The sequence below is a fragment of the Pristis pectinata genome, chromosome 9, assembly GCF_009764475.1.
Source record: "Pristis pectinata isolate sPriPec2 chromosome 9, sPriPec2.1.pri, whole genome shotgun sequence".
Taxonomy (NCBI): Eukaryota; Metazoa; Chordata; class Chondrichthyes; order Rhinopristiformes; family Pristidae; genus Pristis; species Pristis pectinata.
Window position 1 is genome coordinate 78,963,367 of NC_067413.1, and position 17,570 is coordinate 78,980,936.

Below are 17,570 nucleotides of genomic sequence, written 5' to 3' on the forward strand. Positions count from 1 at the left end.
CTCATTGCAGCCAAAAAGTTCTATTTTAACTTCATCAGTCCACAGGACTTGTTTCTAAAATGCATCAGGCTTGTTTAGATGTTCCTTTGCAAACTTCTGACACTGAATTTTGTGGTGAGGACTCAGGAAAGTTTCATGAAAGGATTTCATGAAAAGAACACCTCTCCAATTGTTAAGCACAGGGGTGGATCGATCATGTTTAGGGCTTGTGTTGCAGCCAGTGGCACGGGGAACATTTCACTGGTAGAGGGAAGAATGAATTCAATTAAATACCAGCAAATTCTGGAAGGAAACATCACACCATCTGTTTAAAAAAAAGCTGAAGATGAAAAGAGGATGGCTTCTACAACAGGATAACGATCCTAAACACACCTCAAAATCCACAATGGACTACCTCAAGAGGCACAAGCTGAAGGTTTTGCCATGGCCCTGACAGTCCCCTGACCTAAACATCATCAAAAATCTGTGGATAGACCTCAAAAGAGCAGTGCATGCAAGACGGCCCAAGAATCTCACAGGACTAGAAGCCTTTTGCAAGGAAGAATGGGCGAAAATACCCCAAAGAAGAATTGAAAGGCTCTTAGCTGGCTACAGAAAGTGTTTACAAGCTGTGATAGTTGCCAAAGGGGGTGTTACTAAGTACTGACCATGCAGGGTGCCCAAACCTTTGCTTTGGGCCCTTTTCCTTTTTTGTTATTTTGAAACTAAAAGATGTAAATAAAAAAGTAATCTTGCTAAAAATATTAAAGGAATGTGTCATCTTTAACTTTATGCCTTTTGGAAATCAGATCATCTTTTACTCACTTAGCTATTCACAGCAACAGAAATTTTGACCAGGGGTCCCAAACTTTTGCATGCCACTGTATGTCTGTTTTAGAATGGGTCTTTGTCATCTGCTGTGACTAAGTTACATCTCTCCATTGGCACAGCCTGATCTGTTGGACATAAACTGCAGCTTGGTATTTTGCAATTTTTACACTGCTTTTTCTGTGTTCTTTTTCTCTAACTCTCCCCATTTCATAGTTCTTATAAGGGAAGAACCATGTTTTCCCTTGCTAAATGTTCTCTTTAATCCTTTGACTAGATGAATTCATTTATTGCTTATCCCCAGGGCAACCCTGGCCTTGTCCTCTTCGAGATGTTCCCATCCTCCCTGCAACTTAATACCAACTTATTTTCTCTCCTTCCCAGTTCTGATGAAGGGTCTTTTAACTGAAACATTAACTGTTTTCCTCTATAGATACTGCCTAACGTGTTGAGTGTTCCCAGCATTTCCTATTTTTATTTCAGAATTTCAGCATTTGCAGTTTCTTGATTTTCATGACTAGTTTGGTGTCTTTATTAGGAAAGGAACCTGATTAACAAGCCTTTAAGGATATGGTGGAGACTGGTGGGAGAAGGCTCATGTAGAGCATAATTTGCTTAATAGATCACTAAGACCAAATGATCTGTTTTTGTGCTGTAGACTCGATGTAACTTTGTACTCTCTTGCTTCAAGACATTCATTCCCACATCTCCTGGGAAGCAGGTTGGGACTTAATATACATAAATGCTACTTGTTTAAAAAGTCACTAGTCTAGAATGTAATTTTCATTCTTGCCTATCTGAAGCCAAGATAGGATCCACATTTAAGGCTGCAGCTTTAATTACATATTTATGTGAAATGTTTCACATATTATTTGCATATCATTACGTGGTACATACTCTTTTAATTTAAGTTATTTGCATTTCATTCCCACTTGTCCTTCATTCTCTATAAACTTTAGCTTATCCAAATCCTAATATGGACCCATTCTCCCATCACCCCCAAACCTTTCTTGCCCACATTGATTTGTGGTTGAGCAACTTCTTGTTTTTCAAGGTTCTCGCCCTTAGTTCCAAATCCCTTTATGGTTTTCCCCTTCCCCATCTTTGTGACTTCCTCAAACTCCACACTATTGTGAGATAACTGCACTCCTGCAATTTTGTACTTTTGAACATCACTATATTTTAATTGCTTATTTGTTGGCAGCAGTGCTTTTGGTTGCCAAGGCGTTGTCTGGAATTTCCTCTTACCTTTTTCTCTGAAGACATTCCTTAAAATGTACCTCACAAGTATTGAGCAGTTGGGCCAAGTTCAAGCTCCCTTGCTGAATGCCATGAAGAGCTCGGTGTTGGAGAGCAGCCTGCTAGTTCACAGTAAATTCCAGGCTGAGACTTCTGGATGAGTTTGCACATGTACACAAAGAAATTTCAGAGTTGTCATTTTCATAAAATAATGACGACATATACTGACTGTTTCACTGTCATTATTCCTGGAAACAGATATTTGGCTTTGTGTAAGATCTTGTTCAATACATTGCTGTGAAGCACTTGGCAAGTTTTACAACATTGTTCAAATGCAAGTTCTTATTAATGTGGTAGTCCCTGAATACAGTGACTGAACAACAGTAGAACTTGCATTCATTAAGAAATTATGTTAGTGAACTAATGAATTTTATTTTTCTTTGTACAATTAAAATTAGTTCCTCAACATGGTAGGATTTTCTGGTTAGTTTCATTTGGTTACTGCATTTATCCACCAGTAAATGTTCTTAATACTGTGGTGCTCAATTGAGAAATACCACTTTTACCAAGCCTCGAACCCATAAAATTTCAATGGGCAAAATGACAGATAAAAATTGTGTATAAATAGCACTAAAATGCCTGGACTTCCAGGGATGGATTTCTGGATATTGGGTTTGATAATGCAGTTTATAGGATATGGCATTTGAAGCTTCACCTTGATCATGCAAGTGAGATTTTTGAACTTCTTGCAGCACTGTGTGCAGTTCCTCCGGTGCTTGATTTTTGATGTGGACTGCAATAGCTGCCTAACCCATCAACCTGAATTTGTCCAGAGGGACACCTGGCTCGCTTTGAATACAGGACATCTCTCCTACTTTCCATCTCCTTTCATTTAGAGGTTCCAGAACTTCTAATATTCAAAATCCTTGGTTCCTCTGTGTCCTGTGTTCTGCTTCTCCATCTCACGGATTGAATTGCCTTGTAAAATGACTGCCAACATTTGCTCCAGCTATAATGCCTCCCTTCATCAGTAAGTGTTGGCTAGCTTCGTTAACTTAGTTATTGTGCTGCTTGTTTTACAATCGCTGGGCTTGGCTTTGTTATGGATCTTGATCTCCATATCCATTTTCAAGGGTTATTTCGAGGGCACATTAGTCCCCTCAATGCTCAATGTGTTCATCTTTTTGGGGCAGTGCGTTTTGTGAGTTGATATAAGCTTCTGTATATGTGTGTGATTTAAACAATTGATATTGCTCACTGTATTGTGGAGGGTCGTGGCTGTCACATGACAGCACTGCCCACTACTTGGTTGGAAGACACCACTGCCAATCAGGTTTGGCCCCGCCCCATCCATCAGCACACACCTGACCATAGGTCCCTTTAAGTACCTTTGTACTTGGCCTTGGGCCATTGGGCTTTGTAAATTACCTGGGCTGGACCCCCCCCCCCCCAGCCCTCCAACACTATAAAGGGCGCCACATGTGCTCAGCTCTTTCTCTTTGCCAGCTTTGAGGCATCACCCTGCTTCACTCCAGGCCAAGTACCGTGGAACGGCGCTGGAGAAATCATTGGTGAGGTGTGCACTGTTTAAGGGTTGGGAGTGTTTTAGTTAGTGTCCCTAGTAGCGTAGAACCGTGCCTGCACTGTCAATGGGTGGCAGGTATCGTATTGTTTTTCCGTGATTGTGTGTGCCTAGTTCGTTGTGTGCGTGTTTTATCCCTGGTGTGATTTTTCCACTGCTCGCTATAAACTGTGTGTGTGTGTGTGTGTGTGTGTGTGTTATTCCCGTTACCATTTTCCCACGCTCGTCTTTTGTAAATAAATCATTTACTGCCAGACTGTGTTCAGAGTCCTTGCCTTTGAGACCCTGAATCTGTCTCCTCACTCACAACACTCACACAAGCTGATTTCTTAGCAGGCTAACAATATAGGTTAAGGTAGCATAATTTTTTTGCCTCCATTGTCATTATTGAGTCTGCCAAGGCAGGAGATGCTGTAATAGCAATAGCCATCCTTAGTTATTCCTTGATCTGAACCTGAACCAGTACCAACAGACAGTCCTCTGCCACATCTAAATTTTATGACTACAGGCATAATAACTGTTAATTAGTCATACAATGGCCTCTAGCCAAAGAAGTTTAATTGATCATTTGACACTGGCTAGAAGTGTGAAGAAGGATTGCTTGCTTCTGTCAAGGAGAGGAAAAGAAAATGGATTCCATCTAAACTGGGCATGATGGGTACCAGTGTGGGGAGAAGGTTATATCTTCATTCAAACAGGAATTTCGAGGAAAGTGCAAACCTTTTAAAGGCAAACTTGTTTTCTTTTTGAAATATTTGGACCTCGTACAGACGTTTTCAAATGTTTTTCTTCAATCCAAACTATCTTCCAGATTTATCAATGCCTCATGTACAGTATATCTTATATTTTGACCCCTTAAAAACCATTAATATGATGATCTGCCCCTTGTCCCACCCTGAGGGATGTCTTGCATGTCACGATTTGAGAACTTCTGGCTTGCAGTACCACATTTATAAAATACTTTATTACCCTGAATAATAACTATAAGTTTATTCCTTTGGTTTATCATGGTGCATTGATTCTGAACTGTTGAGAAACAGTTCTGTACTTGGAAAAGTGACAAAGTGCAGAAGGTTTGGACAAATTCTTTTTGTATGCAGAAGGAAAGTTAGCTTGGGCCTCTCAAGTGGTACTCATGAGGAGTAATGATCAGTGCTCCTTGTTTGTAAGATATAGCCTATTTTGATAAAAGGTTACATGGGATGCAATTTTTTTTAACCCATAAACAGTTACATCTTGCATTTCCTTGATGGTATTTCTGATGACTTGCATATATGGTAGTTCTAAAATCATGCACACAATATTCTTCTTCCTCTCCACCTTTGTTTCTTTTTAACTTTTTGCAGAATGTGGGCATCACCATTAAGAAAAGAATTTATTGTCCATGTCTAAATGCCCCCTAGGAGGTTATGAGTCACCTTTTTGAACTGCTGACAAGAGGTACTTGTATAGTACGGCTGGAAAAGGAGTTCCATGAATTACACCCAGTAATCATTAGGAATGATAATATGTTTACAAGAAAACAGTGTGTGACATGAAGGGAACCTGCAGCTAATGGAGTCCTTGTGGTGCAGATTGTAGGTATAGGAAATGCTATCAGAATAACTAGCCAAATGCAGTGTATTTTGTGGATGGTACACATGGCAGCCACAGTTTGTTGGTGCTGGAGGGAATGAATGTTTAGGGTTAAAAATGGGGTGGCAATTAAGCAGGATGCTTTATCCTTCAGTGTTGTTGGAGTAGCACTCACCTAGGCAAGTGGTATAGAATTCCATCATGCTCCTGGTTTGTCTTACAGATGTTTAAAGCTTTTGTTCACAGCAGAATTTCCAATCTCTGACCTGCTTTACAGCTATGGTGTTCATGTGGCTAGTCCATTTGAGTTTCTGTTCAATGGTGATGGCCAGGATGTTCATGGTGGGGGACTTTAGTGATTGTAGTGCCACTGAACGTCAACAGTTTTTGTCCTGTTAGAGATGGGCATTGCCTGGTACAGGTGTGGCACAGATGTAAATTGCCATTTACTGGCCTGTACCTGAATGTTGCCTAGGTTTTGCTGTGTGCAGAAGTAGATTGCTTAGCTACCTGTTGAACAATAATTCCTTGAGTTTAACTTAAAATGAAATAGAACCAAGATTATTCCCATAAACATGTTGGTGCTATAGAATTTGACAATACTGAACTCCTTTTTATTTATATCCATATTAACTGAGACTGACCAAATGGAAGTTAGTGCATCTGCTATTCGTTGTGGTAGTCAGTTTAGCAATCCCCATTTCAAACTTCAATCTGCATACAAATTGCACACAAGAAGTTCAAATCTCTTAAGGGATTTCTGTCCCAAATGCAGCTGGAGAAATGATCAGTTGTATGTAATGATCATATAATGGAGAAAATCCTTATTCCATTGAATGCCTGAAATGTATATAAAAATAATATTTTCCAACTTTATCATCTCTTGTACTAAAACGTAATGTTGCAGATGTTTGAAATCTTAGACACAAAATAGTCAGTAGGTCAGGTAGTATCTGTAGAGAGAGGAAGACATAGTCTTTCACTTAAAGAAGTTAGAGATGCAATGGTTTTTAAACAAGTTCAGAGACTGGAGCAGGAGAGGAAAGCACAAAGAGAAAAGTGTGCGATGGAATGAAAGACCAATTAAATGACAGCAGCTGACAAAAGCAAGAGGGCATGGTAAAGGGACAAGCTATGAAACCAAATGTGGTCTAAGGGAGTTGTGAAAAGGAATAGCAGAACCATTACCAACTGTGCTTGTTGAAAGGAGTGGTGGTTATGATCTGAAATTGTTGAACTGGATCCAGAATTTTGCAATCAGCAGTGAGCCAACAAGCCGCCTTGCTAACCTGTATTTTAATACTGGCCCACTTAGCTGAGCTATCCTGCTAGTGAGAACTTGGACAAAATGCTGTGAGATTTTTCTGTATCATGCCTTTGTGGATCCTTGTTCCATTGTGTGTGATAGTGGGGCTGTCAAGACTTGACATATCCACAAAATCAGGCAGATTTGACAATAGAATTAGGCACTTCCCATTCTAGGGTTGCAGTGGGTTGTTGTTGATGACTGTGAACATCAGTAGTTTTGTTTCTAGGAAAACAAAGTGCCTGATCTAAAAATGAGGTTTTATTGCTCAAGCTTGTGTTAAGCTTCACTGAAACAGTTTGGGAGACTGAAGCCAGAGAGGTTGGAGTAGGAAGGTGGTGGAGAATTCAAGTGATGTGCAACTGGAAGCTTGGGGTCTTGCTTAGATTGAAAGTCTTCTGCAAATTCAGTATCACTTCCTTTTTATTTTTAATGATCTAGGCATAAGAAAGTACAGAACAGGAAAAGAATATTTCAGCTCATAACCCTGGATCCTTCAGTTGATTTTCTTTTTGATATTATCAGCTAAAGTTCAACTTCCTTGGCAGTGCATTCCACACATTCACTGCAGGGTTTTGTGATCATTTAGTAGTATTGCAACTGGGCTTTTTCAGTGCTTTCTTCACCCCAGTTTTTAAGACTTGCACAAACCCAGACCTTCGGGTTAATTGTCCTTTTTGCTGAATTGCGTTGGGTTCACATTCATTTTCAACATGTGGATAAACACTAATGCTGGCCTTCAAGTTTTTGGTAATGCTATTAGCCAATAATGGCTGCATACAGAAATAAGATAGATGCAAGCGAGGTCAACAAATGAACAATAGCACCATAGCTAATTTCTACCAGTGCTTTAAATTGTTGTAAAACCAAACCAACAAGAACAATTAAATGCTGAGCCTTATTTTAAGTTTTATTTTTATCTTATTTTTAAACAAAGTCTCTTGATTGTATGTGAAGTATGCATTTGCCACCACAAAGTTCTATCTTACTACATGATATGAAAATAAATTTAGGCTGAATTGTTTCAAAAGCTTGGATGATTGCCCAGATAAATCCTATTTCCTTTTTGAAAGGCAGGCTACATTCTTTGAAAGATGCAGTTCTGCCAATTAAAGTGGGCATTTCTTAAAGCAACTACAGCTGTGCAGCAGAATGTTTTTAAATGTCTTCAAAATCATTTTAATCTGATAGGGTGATATGATAAACTTCGGTTATCCAAACGGGCCACAGAAGAAAATTGCAGAACATAACCACAAAATAAGAGGCTGGTCATTTTAAACTAAGATTGTAGAAATTTCTAAGGGTAGTGAATCTCTGGAATTCTCTGCCCCTGAGGGTGCTGGAGGCCAGATCATTAGATATATTTATGGTGGAGATAGAAAAGTAATTGAAAGATCAAGGAATTAAGGGTTACAGGGAACTGCTACAGAAGAATTGAGATCAGCATAGATCAGTCACGATCATATTGAATGGTGGGGCAGACTTGAAGGACCTGGTGGGCTTCTTTTATTTTTGTTGTATTTAGAAATAGCAAATACTCAAAAACAGAGCTTAAATCATGGTGTTATGTATAATTGTTTTATAATCTCAAATACAATGTAACCTTAAAAAAAACATGAAACCTGGTTTGCTACAATTTTTACAGTTCAATCTAACTTTGTTCTTTTGTAGGTCTTATGGCAAATGCAGAGAGATGTGTACCTGAGTTATTGAATTTGAATGAACAGCCATAAAATTAAAGTCTCACCAATTTTCCTGTTTTGGATCTATCCTTTACACCTTTTGGAGAAGGAGCAAAAATGAATTCAAAATCAACATGCCCTAATGTCAGTATACCCAGCTTTGATGAACACCGTGAGAAAAAAAAGCGCTATACTGTAAGTATGGAAATAACAAACTCAAATTTATTTCAATTACTTTACCATCTTAAGCTTTTACAAGTATTTTCCAAACTATTTGTTCTATATTAGTAAAAATAATATTTTCACTCTAGCAATCAATTTTAAGCTTGCTGTATTTTCAGATGCAACCATACAACTGTGTCAAGCTGATTAAATTTAAAGTTGGGTGTCACGTAGAACTGGGGGGTTGGGGGACGTGAGTGAGAGTTTGTAAAATCAATTTTAAAGGGTAATGGAAGCACAGAAATGCAATCTTTATTGGTGGAGTATAATGACAATTTAGGCAAACTTAACTGAAATGTAAGTAGTTCACATCCAATTCATTACCAAGGGAAGTTGTGATCTCGCCTTGTAGTTAAACAGGATCCGGAGCAAAATCAGCAGCTAGAGCCTACAGTTTCTGGGAGCGTCATCAACAGGGTTCTCTCTTAATAAGAAATGAGATGTTCGGTTCTTTGTAAAGTGGTTACTAACTCATAACTAACCATTGGTTGCACTGTGGTTTGAATACATGTCCTATTCTGCCTCCTATCTTGGGTGGAATGGTAGGGTCATGGAAAGTGCAAAGGATATCCAATAATACCACAAAGCATTTAAATTTAAATGCTCGTTGAACATAGATCAGAATAATGTTACAAACTGATGGGTTGGCTTGCCTTCATAATATTTAGAAATTGATTTCTTCCTTTTTTTTTCTACAGGTTTACAAAGTACTAGTGCGAGTTGGTAGGAATGAATGGTTTGTCTTGAGACGTTATGCTGAGTTTGACAAATTGTACAACACAGTAAGTTTATCTTATGTGTGTTGCATGTGCACAATATTTTTTTTCCTGTTGATCTTCAGGTAGCATGCACACTAGGCAAGTACTCTGAGAACTTCAAAAATAAACTTCATCTGTTTTATCCTTAAGAATGATCATTCAGTTCTTGCAACAGGCATGTTTACTTTCTCAAAACCATTATGTAATTGGCTTTAAATCAATAAGGTCAGCACATGAACATTTACTTTCAGTTTATTGTAAAATGTGCAGCTTTAATTTATAGATATTGTCCATTAAAAGGACTTTCAAATAGATAACTCAAAACTAAATTGTTTTTGTAAGCAAAGAAACTCAAAATGAATATCGTTGAGTTCACTATTGTTTCTGTTTTTTTTCCAAGACAAAGAAAAATAACAGGTCTTTACCACAGCTTTCAGCATTCCTGATTCTAACATTTAAAAAAAAGTACAGCTTGAAAGAAGCAGTGACTCAATGAAAATGCTGGAATACTCAGCACTTACAGCAGCATCTGTGCAGAGAGTAAAACAGAGGTCACAGTTCAAGTAGATGACATCATCAGAACGGATAAAAGGACATTGACCTGAAATATTAACTTTGCTTTTGGACTCAAAGTACTTGTTGCCAATCTGACCATGTATTTCATTGCCATAAATATGAAATGACCCAGAATTGATTAGTATCAGGCATAAATTATAATTGTTGTAAATTAATAATAAACACAATTCTTTATAAAAAATTTTAAGGCTCAAGCCCAACTCCAAACTTGATTATCTGATCTTGCGTGACACTTCAGGGCACTGCTGAGGGAATATTGCATTCCTGTCTATCAAATGAGATATAACCAAAATGTCGTTTACCTATTCAAGGTGAAAAATTCCAGGAAACTTGAAGATCAGAGGTTTCTTATCATGTCTAAGGGAACATCATTCCCCAACCAAAGTTAACAAGTCAGATAAGATGATCATTCAAAAAATGCTGGAAACATCTCAACTGGTACAGAAAAAAGCTTTTAAGATGCAGGGAAAATGGGGAGAGGTAGAGTAAACAAAAGGGAAAAATATATGATGGGGAGAAGGCAGGAGAGAGTGACAAAAGGGGTAGAACTAGATGAATGTGAGTGGTCAAAGCATGTGAATAACAGACGATAGTTGTGGAGAAGATGAACAAAATCTGAAACAACCAGTAGAAAATAAACTGAAGGTACAGGAGACCAGAATCCATTACACTGGGATGCAGATTGTTATTTAACCAGAAGTCATCTTGGAAAGTCATAATTTATTACAGATAGTTGTACAGAAGGAGAGATAAATGATCCTCTCAGAATATTGTTTCTAATGTAGAGGCAGAATTTAATCAGAAGACAGTTTTTATTTTAAAAAATGTGGCCTTTTACAAGGAATACTTTCAGCAATGGTAAAAAGAACAACGGTTAGGCAAAACACTAACCACAACATAACCATGTTCTGCACCACAAATGATCCATGAGAAAGCCTGCCATATCTATCATGACTTTATCTGATCTAGAAACAGCCTCCCAGTATTCTTTCTCATGAATTTTCAGTGAGAGACATGTGGGTAATATAATTGTTTTCTTATAAACAAATACTAATACAGCTACTTTTTGTCTTTGTTAGCTGAAAAAGCAGTACCCTCAATTTCCTTTGAAGCTTCCTGCTAAAAGAATATTTGGAGACAATTTTGAACCAGGTGATCATTGCTATATATTTAAAACACAACATACAGTTAAAGCTGCTTACAATGGAACCCGTTTGTGGAGTCAGTGGTTTTAATTCTGTTTCCCTTTTTCCATCTTCCAGGAATTTCAAAAATGGTGCATTTACCTAGAGTAAATCTAAATGTGCCATTTTATTTTGAGCGTCAAGCTATTCCACATCAGAAATTTTTTGAATCGCCTAAAACAATGTTAATAGTACGGGAATCTGATGTACAGAAGTGAATGTTGGTTGACAAATATTAACTTAAAGCTGTTTCTGCTTCCTTGCACTTCCAGCAAGTTATGGCAGCATAAACAGGCCGCCTTCTGCATTTGCTGAGAGACAACTGTGGTCAGGTTGGAAGAACCCTTTGGAAACAGTGACTGTAGTTCAGTATGTTTCAAGGTAGTCATGGAAAAAGATAAAGTTGATCCTCGAATTAAGATTTTTAATTGGGCGAGGGTTGATTTCAACAGCATAATGCAGTACCTGGCACAAGTAGATTGGGAGCAGCTGCTAGAGGGAATAACACATCCAGTAAGTGGGAGGTGTTTGAAGGCGAGATTGTAAGAGCTCAGTCAGTATGTCCCTGTAAAGGTAAGAAGCAAAGTTGATAAAATTAGGGAACCTTGGTTTAGAAAGGAAATTGAAGGATTGATCAGAAGCAAGCATATATCAGGTATAGGCATTTGGTATTGTCTGAGACCTTTGAGTTCTATAGGGGATGTTGGAAAGAACTTGGGAAGGAAATTAGGAGGACCAAAAGAGGACATGAAATAGCCTTAGCAAGTAGAGTTAAAGAAAATTCCAGAACCTTTGAAAAGTGTATTAGAAGCAAAAGGGTAGCTATGGAAAGAGTAGGTCCCCTCGGACAAAAGTGGAAATCTATGCATGGAGCCAGGGAATATGAGCAGAACCCTAAATGAATACTACTACTTGTTGGTATTCACCAGGCAGGAAGATGTGGAGGATGGAGAGTCGGGTAAGCTGATATTCTGTAAGATGTCTGTGTCAAAAAGGAGGAAGTATTAGAGATATTGGCACGTATTATGGTGGATAAATCACCAGGGATTGATGTAATCTATTTTGGGATGCTACGAGAAACGAGGGAGGAGATGGCTGGAGCTCTAATGGAAATTTTTGCATCTTCATCAGCAAGGGATGAGATACCAGAAAACTGGAGAATAGCTAGTGTTGGTCCCTTAATCGAAAGGAGCAGTAGGGATAAGCCAGGAAACTACAGGCCAGTGAGCCTTGTATCAGTAGTAGGGAAATTATTGGGGAAAAAAATCTAAGGGACAGGATTTGTGTTCCCTTGGACGGGTAGGGACTGGTTAGGAGTCAACAACATAGTTTTGTGCAGAGGAAATCCTGTCTCTCAAATCTGATTGAGTTTTCTTAATGAACGAACTAAGAAAATTGATCAACATGTGGTTTACATAGAGTTTAACAAGGCTTTTGACAGAGTCCTGCATGGTAGGCTGGTTTAGAAGATTAGGGCCCATTAGATCCAAGGTATGTTGGCAAACTGGATCCAAAATTGGTTGGATGATAGGAGGCAGAGTGGTGGATAGGTGTTTTTCTGACTGGAAGTCTGTAGCCAATGGTGTACCGCAGGGATCAGTGCTGGGGCTATTGTTGTTTTTTATGTATGTAAATGATTTGGATGAGAATGTAGATGGAAAATTATCGGAGGAGTAGATAACGAAGAAGGTTGTGAAAGCATACAGAAGGATATAGATAAGTTGGAAAGTTTGGAGGAGTGGTGGCAGATGGAATTTAATCCAGGCAAAAGTAAGGTAATCCATTTTGGGATGTCAAATACTAACAGGACATGGAGTAAATGGCAGTACCTTCAGGGGTGTTGATGCATAGAGGAACTTTGGGGTGCAAGTTCACAGCTCCCTGAAAATGGTGACACAGGTGGATAGGGTAGTGGAGAAGGCATTTAGCATGTTGCCCTTCATAGGCCAAGGCATTGGGTATAAGAGTTGGGATGTCATTTTGCAGCCACACTATAGGAAGGGTGTGGTAGCATTAGAAAGAGTGCAGAAGAGATTCATCAGCATGTTACCTGGAATGGAGGGCTTTACATACAAGGAGAGATTGGATAGTCTGGGTTTATTCTCACTGGAACATAGGAGCCTAAGGGGTGACTTTATTGAGGTTTATAAAATTATGAGGGGCATAGATAGGGTAGATAGTCAAAGTCTTTTTCCTAGGGTGTGGGGAGTCTAAAACCAATGGGGCATGGGTTTAAGGTGAGAGGGGAGAAATTTAAAGATCGAGGGGCAAGTTTTTCACCCTGAGGGTGGTGATTATATGTAACAAGCTGCCAGAGAAAGTGCCAGAGGCAGATCCAATAACAGCATTTAAAAGACATTTGGACAGGTACTTGGATAGGGAAGGAATAGAGGGATATTACCCTAATGCAGGTAAATAGGATTAGAGAAGAGAGGCATCATGATCAGCATGGATGAGTGGGGCCGAAGGGCCCTTTTCTGTGCTGCACAACTCTGATTCCGGGGATGGTCTCGTTAATACAAATTGATGATGGTGCACCATTATCATCGAAATTACTTTAGATCAAAAATCTCTCTCAACTTTGAATATCATCAATGATTTAGCCTCCAAGCTCTCTCGAGGGAGAGGCACATTTGTTTAATTTATCTGTTATTTCCTTATTCCTCTGTGTAATTTCTCCTACCTCAATCTGTTCCTTTGTGTATGTCTATAGAAGCTATTCCAGTCCAATTACATGTTTCTTGTTACTCTCATTTCTACTTTTCCTTATCCCTGGTTGGTCCTCCTTTGCTAAATTCTGAATTTTTCCCTATCCTTGGCTTCATTGTTCGTTTTGGCAACCTTGTAAGTCTTTTTCTTTGATGTAATACTACTTTCAGCTTCTTTTATTAACTACGTTGGGGTCTACTTTACCTGTTAGTTTTTTGAACCATGTATTTGTTTTAAACTGTATATTCTTTAAATGTTTGCCATGTTTGCTTTACTGTCAGATGTTTTTAATGTAATTTACAAATCTACTGTAAGTAACTCGTACCTTCCTGTTTTGCTTTGCCTAGAATTAAGACCCTGGTTTTCAATTGCACTAAATCTTTTTATGTAATTCTATCACATTATGACTAGTGTTTCCTAAAGGCCTCTTAACTACAAGATTATCTCCCCCACCCTCCCCTATAATTATTGTATTATCCTTGTTACATTCTCCAGATTTATCCTGTGCCCTCCTACTGTTTGGGGGCATGCACATTACTCCCACCAATGTTTTCTGCCCTTGGGTATTTCTGAGCTCCATGCAAATTGATTCTATGCTTGATTTCCTGTGCCTAAGATCCTTTCTCTCTTTAACTCCTTCCTTTATTATCACAGCTATCCCACTTCCCTTACCATTTTTGCTTGTGTCTTAAAGTTAATTCCCAATCTTGGTCACTTTGAAAACACATCTCTGTAATAACTATTAGACTGTATCTATTTATTTCTATTTTCCCATTAACCTGCCTTTCTTGTTATGAATGCTGTGTGCATTCAGATAAAGAGGCTTTATTTCTTTTTACCATTCTTCCCCTATGATTATATGGCTGTATTCAGTCATGTTTGTACACTCTGTCCCCTCTTGACCGATTCTCATTATCAGTACCCATTTTGAAACCCTGCACATCACCTTGCCTTTTCCATCTAACTTTCTAAATTATCCCCAAACTGCCTTATCAGCAGCCCTGTTTATTCAGGAATTTGGTTTTAGCTCAATTGCAGTGAAGCCTGTTGAAATGGAACAGCTACCAGTTTCCCATGAATTGAAACCCTTTCCTTAGAACCACACATTCAGCTCCCTGGTCACTTTCACCCTGTACTAATTTGCACTAGACTCAAGTTGTGGTTCTGCTTTACAATTTAGAGTTGAGTTGCTTGTACTACTCCAGAACCTCTTCCTCAGGCCTATCTACAGTATATTGATCAATCCTATACAGACTACAACAACTGAATTGTTCTTCTACCTTTCCCTCTCCAATTTCTTCTCCAGCACTGATGAGATATCATTAACGCTGGCATCAGGCAGGCAACACAGCCCTCTGGACTTGTGCTTGTAACTGCAGAGAACAGCATCTTCCTCACTGTACCGTAGTCAGTTTATTCGTCCTCTCTGCAGTCTCTGTTCTGGTACAGACAGGCTTCAATTATTTCACATTTGTTAGATGAGTAAAGGGCTGAGTTTTTCCAACACTACTTTCAAGATCTCCATACCTGTTTCATTTGTAATCACACCACTCCATTCCTCTTGACTGACCAGTTCTGCAGTACTTAATCTGAAGGGTGTGACTGCCTCTTGGAGCAAAGTGTCTAGGTAATTTACCTCCCTGTTGCATTGTAGTATCCAGATTCCAGTTCATCAATTTTGAGCTGAAGTTTCTTGAGCTGCAGATGTTTGCTACAGTTTTGATTGTCATCCATCCAGGTGCTTTCAATTACCTTTCAGTTTCAATACCCACATACTTCATTTGCAAAATAAAACCTGTTCTGCCATGCTTGTTTCAATTTAGTAATTAATTAGATGACCAACAAACTATCTGTAATTTATAATTTTGTGTAATCACTAATCTGGTTTCAAGATACCACTTTTGGTTAAAGGAATACAATAGTTAATAAATTAGTGAGAACCCCCTTTAAGATGGAGAAAAGGAAACTACAGTTCTCACCAGCCAGGCTATCTCAGACTTGCCATATTATATTAATGCACTGGACCAGAATTAAACAAGGTATTCTAAATTCTGTAGCACTTTCTTTAAATATAATGCTGCAGCTTTGCTCTAGCCTCACCATAGTCCAGTTTAAATAAACTGATACTGCTTTGTAATTTTCTAATAAAGAGTTTGTCATGTCCGCATCAGGAAGGATAAAAATTATTTCAACTTTTATTCTTTTTAACAGCTTTTATCAAGCAAAGAAGAGCAGGATTGAATGAATTCATTCAGAAATTAGTATCAAATCCATCATTAAGTGAGCAGTAAGTTTAATTTCGCTACTTGCATGAAATGATGACTATGTTCATTTTAAATGACTTCTTGGGGGGAGGGGGGTTAGGACAGATAAATATGTTATTCTCTGCAGCAAAGAAAACATAGTTATTTAGCTGGATTTAATTTATGGGTTGTGATTTTTATAATTGTTTCTTAAATGCTACTTGTGTATCTTTGGAAATTTGTGTTTCTCAGAACTGTTACTTAAATGAAAATACAGGGATAAATTTTGCTGACCAAGTGCCCTCACCTACAACTGTGAGATCTTCGCTCTCCTATACCTACCTGGTCCAGATGTGAAAGGGATAATTTGGAGGCCTGAAGAGTCTCAGACTGCAGTCAGATGCACTCAGCAACAATAGGGTCTCAACAGCAATGGATGAGAAGCTCCCATTCCCAAAATGCCCTGCCAGAGGTCAATTATTAAGTATTTTTAAATGTCTCTGACATGCAGAGAATTTGAGAAGGATTAAAATTTAAGAAATAATTAAAGTTACCTAAATGTAAAAAAAACCCTAAAAGTAAGAAAAGGCACAAAAATTGAAAGCATTAAATTAAAGCCAAATAATTAAATGAAGTAACTTTCTGCATTGCCTTTTAATCCTTCAACTTGCAATTCCCATTGAAGTATGTCACTATTGCCACTAACAACAAGCACTGGAGTGTAAGGCTCTTCAGGCTACCTTGGTGCAAGGTACGAGAGGTGTTTTTTGTTTCATTCCCAGCATAAAGCTAGGACATCTCGTAAGTGTGCTTTATGTACGTAAAGTCTATTAGAAGAGTGAACTGATTCAGCCGTCAGAATGTTTCAATAATTCCCAGACTTTAGCTTCTAAACAAATCCCTGCTATCAAATGGCAAAGTGCTAGCAGTCTGTTTGGAAGAGCCTTTATTAACCAGCAAGATTCATACCAAGTGATTAAAAACAGAAAATGCTCAACAGGTCAGGCAGTATGTGGGGAAAGGGAAAGAGTTAATATTTCAGTTAGAAACATAGAAAAACCTACAGCACAATTCAGGCCCTTCGGCCCACAAAGCTGTGCCGAACATATTCTGAGTTCATGCCAAACATGAACATGTTCTAAAGTTCTGAGACTTTTCACAGTTTTTTGATTTCCAGACCATAACAACTTGCAGCATTTTTGTTTACCAGAGGGTGGTTGGTATTGGAATGCTTGTAAAGGTCAGAAGCCAGAACTAGCATGGGAAAGGATAGAATCATTGCGATTTTTCATTTTCCCCCATGTAATTTAAACAACAATTTCTTCATTGCACCACTTAATAAAAGTAAACTACTGCTCTGTAATGGCTGTGAAGTCTGATATTGGTTTCTGGTCCTGTGAATAGACAACAGCAGTGAAATTCATTGTGCTAGAATTTCTGTACTTAAAAAGATACAGCAAATGTTCAGGTCTGGTAGAATTCCTAACATATAGTTTCATCTTGTACTTAGTGCCATGTAGTTAATAATTTGGTAGTTGTATTTAGAGGTGCCTAAGGGCATGTAAAAATGACAGATAGTAAAGATTATTTTGGGCATTCAATGCTGTCCCATATATATGATGCCTGGAATTCCTCAGCAGCCAGGGAGAAAAAAGGACAAAATTTGGGGGCAAAATGAGGCAAATCA

The 17,570-nt window shown here is 38.4% G+C and overlaps 1 protein-coding gene across 10 annotated transcripts in view; it reads left to right on the forward strand.

Annotated features, from left to right (window-relative positions):
* sgk3 (serum/glucocorticoid regulated kinase family member 3) overlaps positions 1-17,570 on the forward strand; it is a 93,799-nt gene that overhangs the window by 54,430 nt on the left and 21,799 nt on the right. For all 10 annotated transcript variants that reach the window (XM_052022783.1, XM_052022780.1, XM_052022789.1 and 7 more), the window contains 4 exons: positions 8,181-8,386; positions 9,112-9,195; positions 10,827-10,899; positions 15,852-15,927. In XM_052022783.1, the coding sequence (XP_051878743.1) occupies positions 8,309-8,386; positions 9,112-9,195; positions 10,827-10,899; positions 15,852-15,927 (311 nt within the window). In that variant the 5' untranslated portion in view covers positions 8,181-8,308. The remainder of the gene's footprint in view (positions 1-8,180; positions 8,387-9,111; positions 9,196-10,826; positions 10,900-15,851; positions 15,928-17,570) is intronic.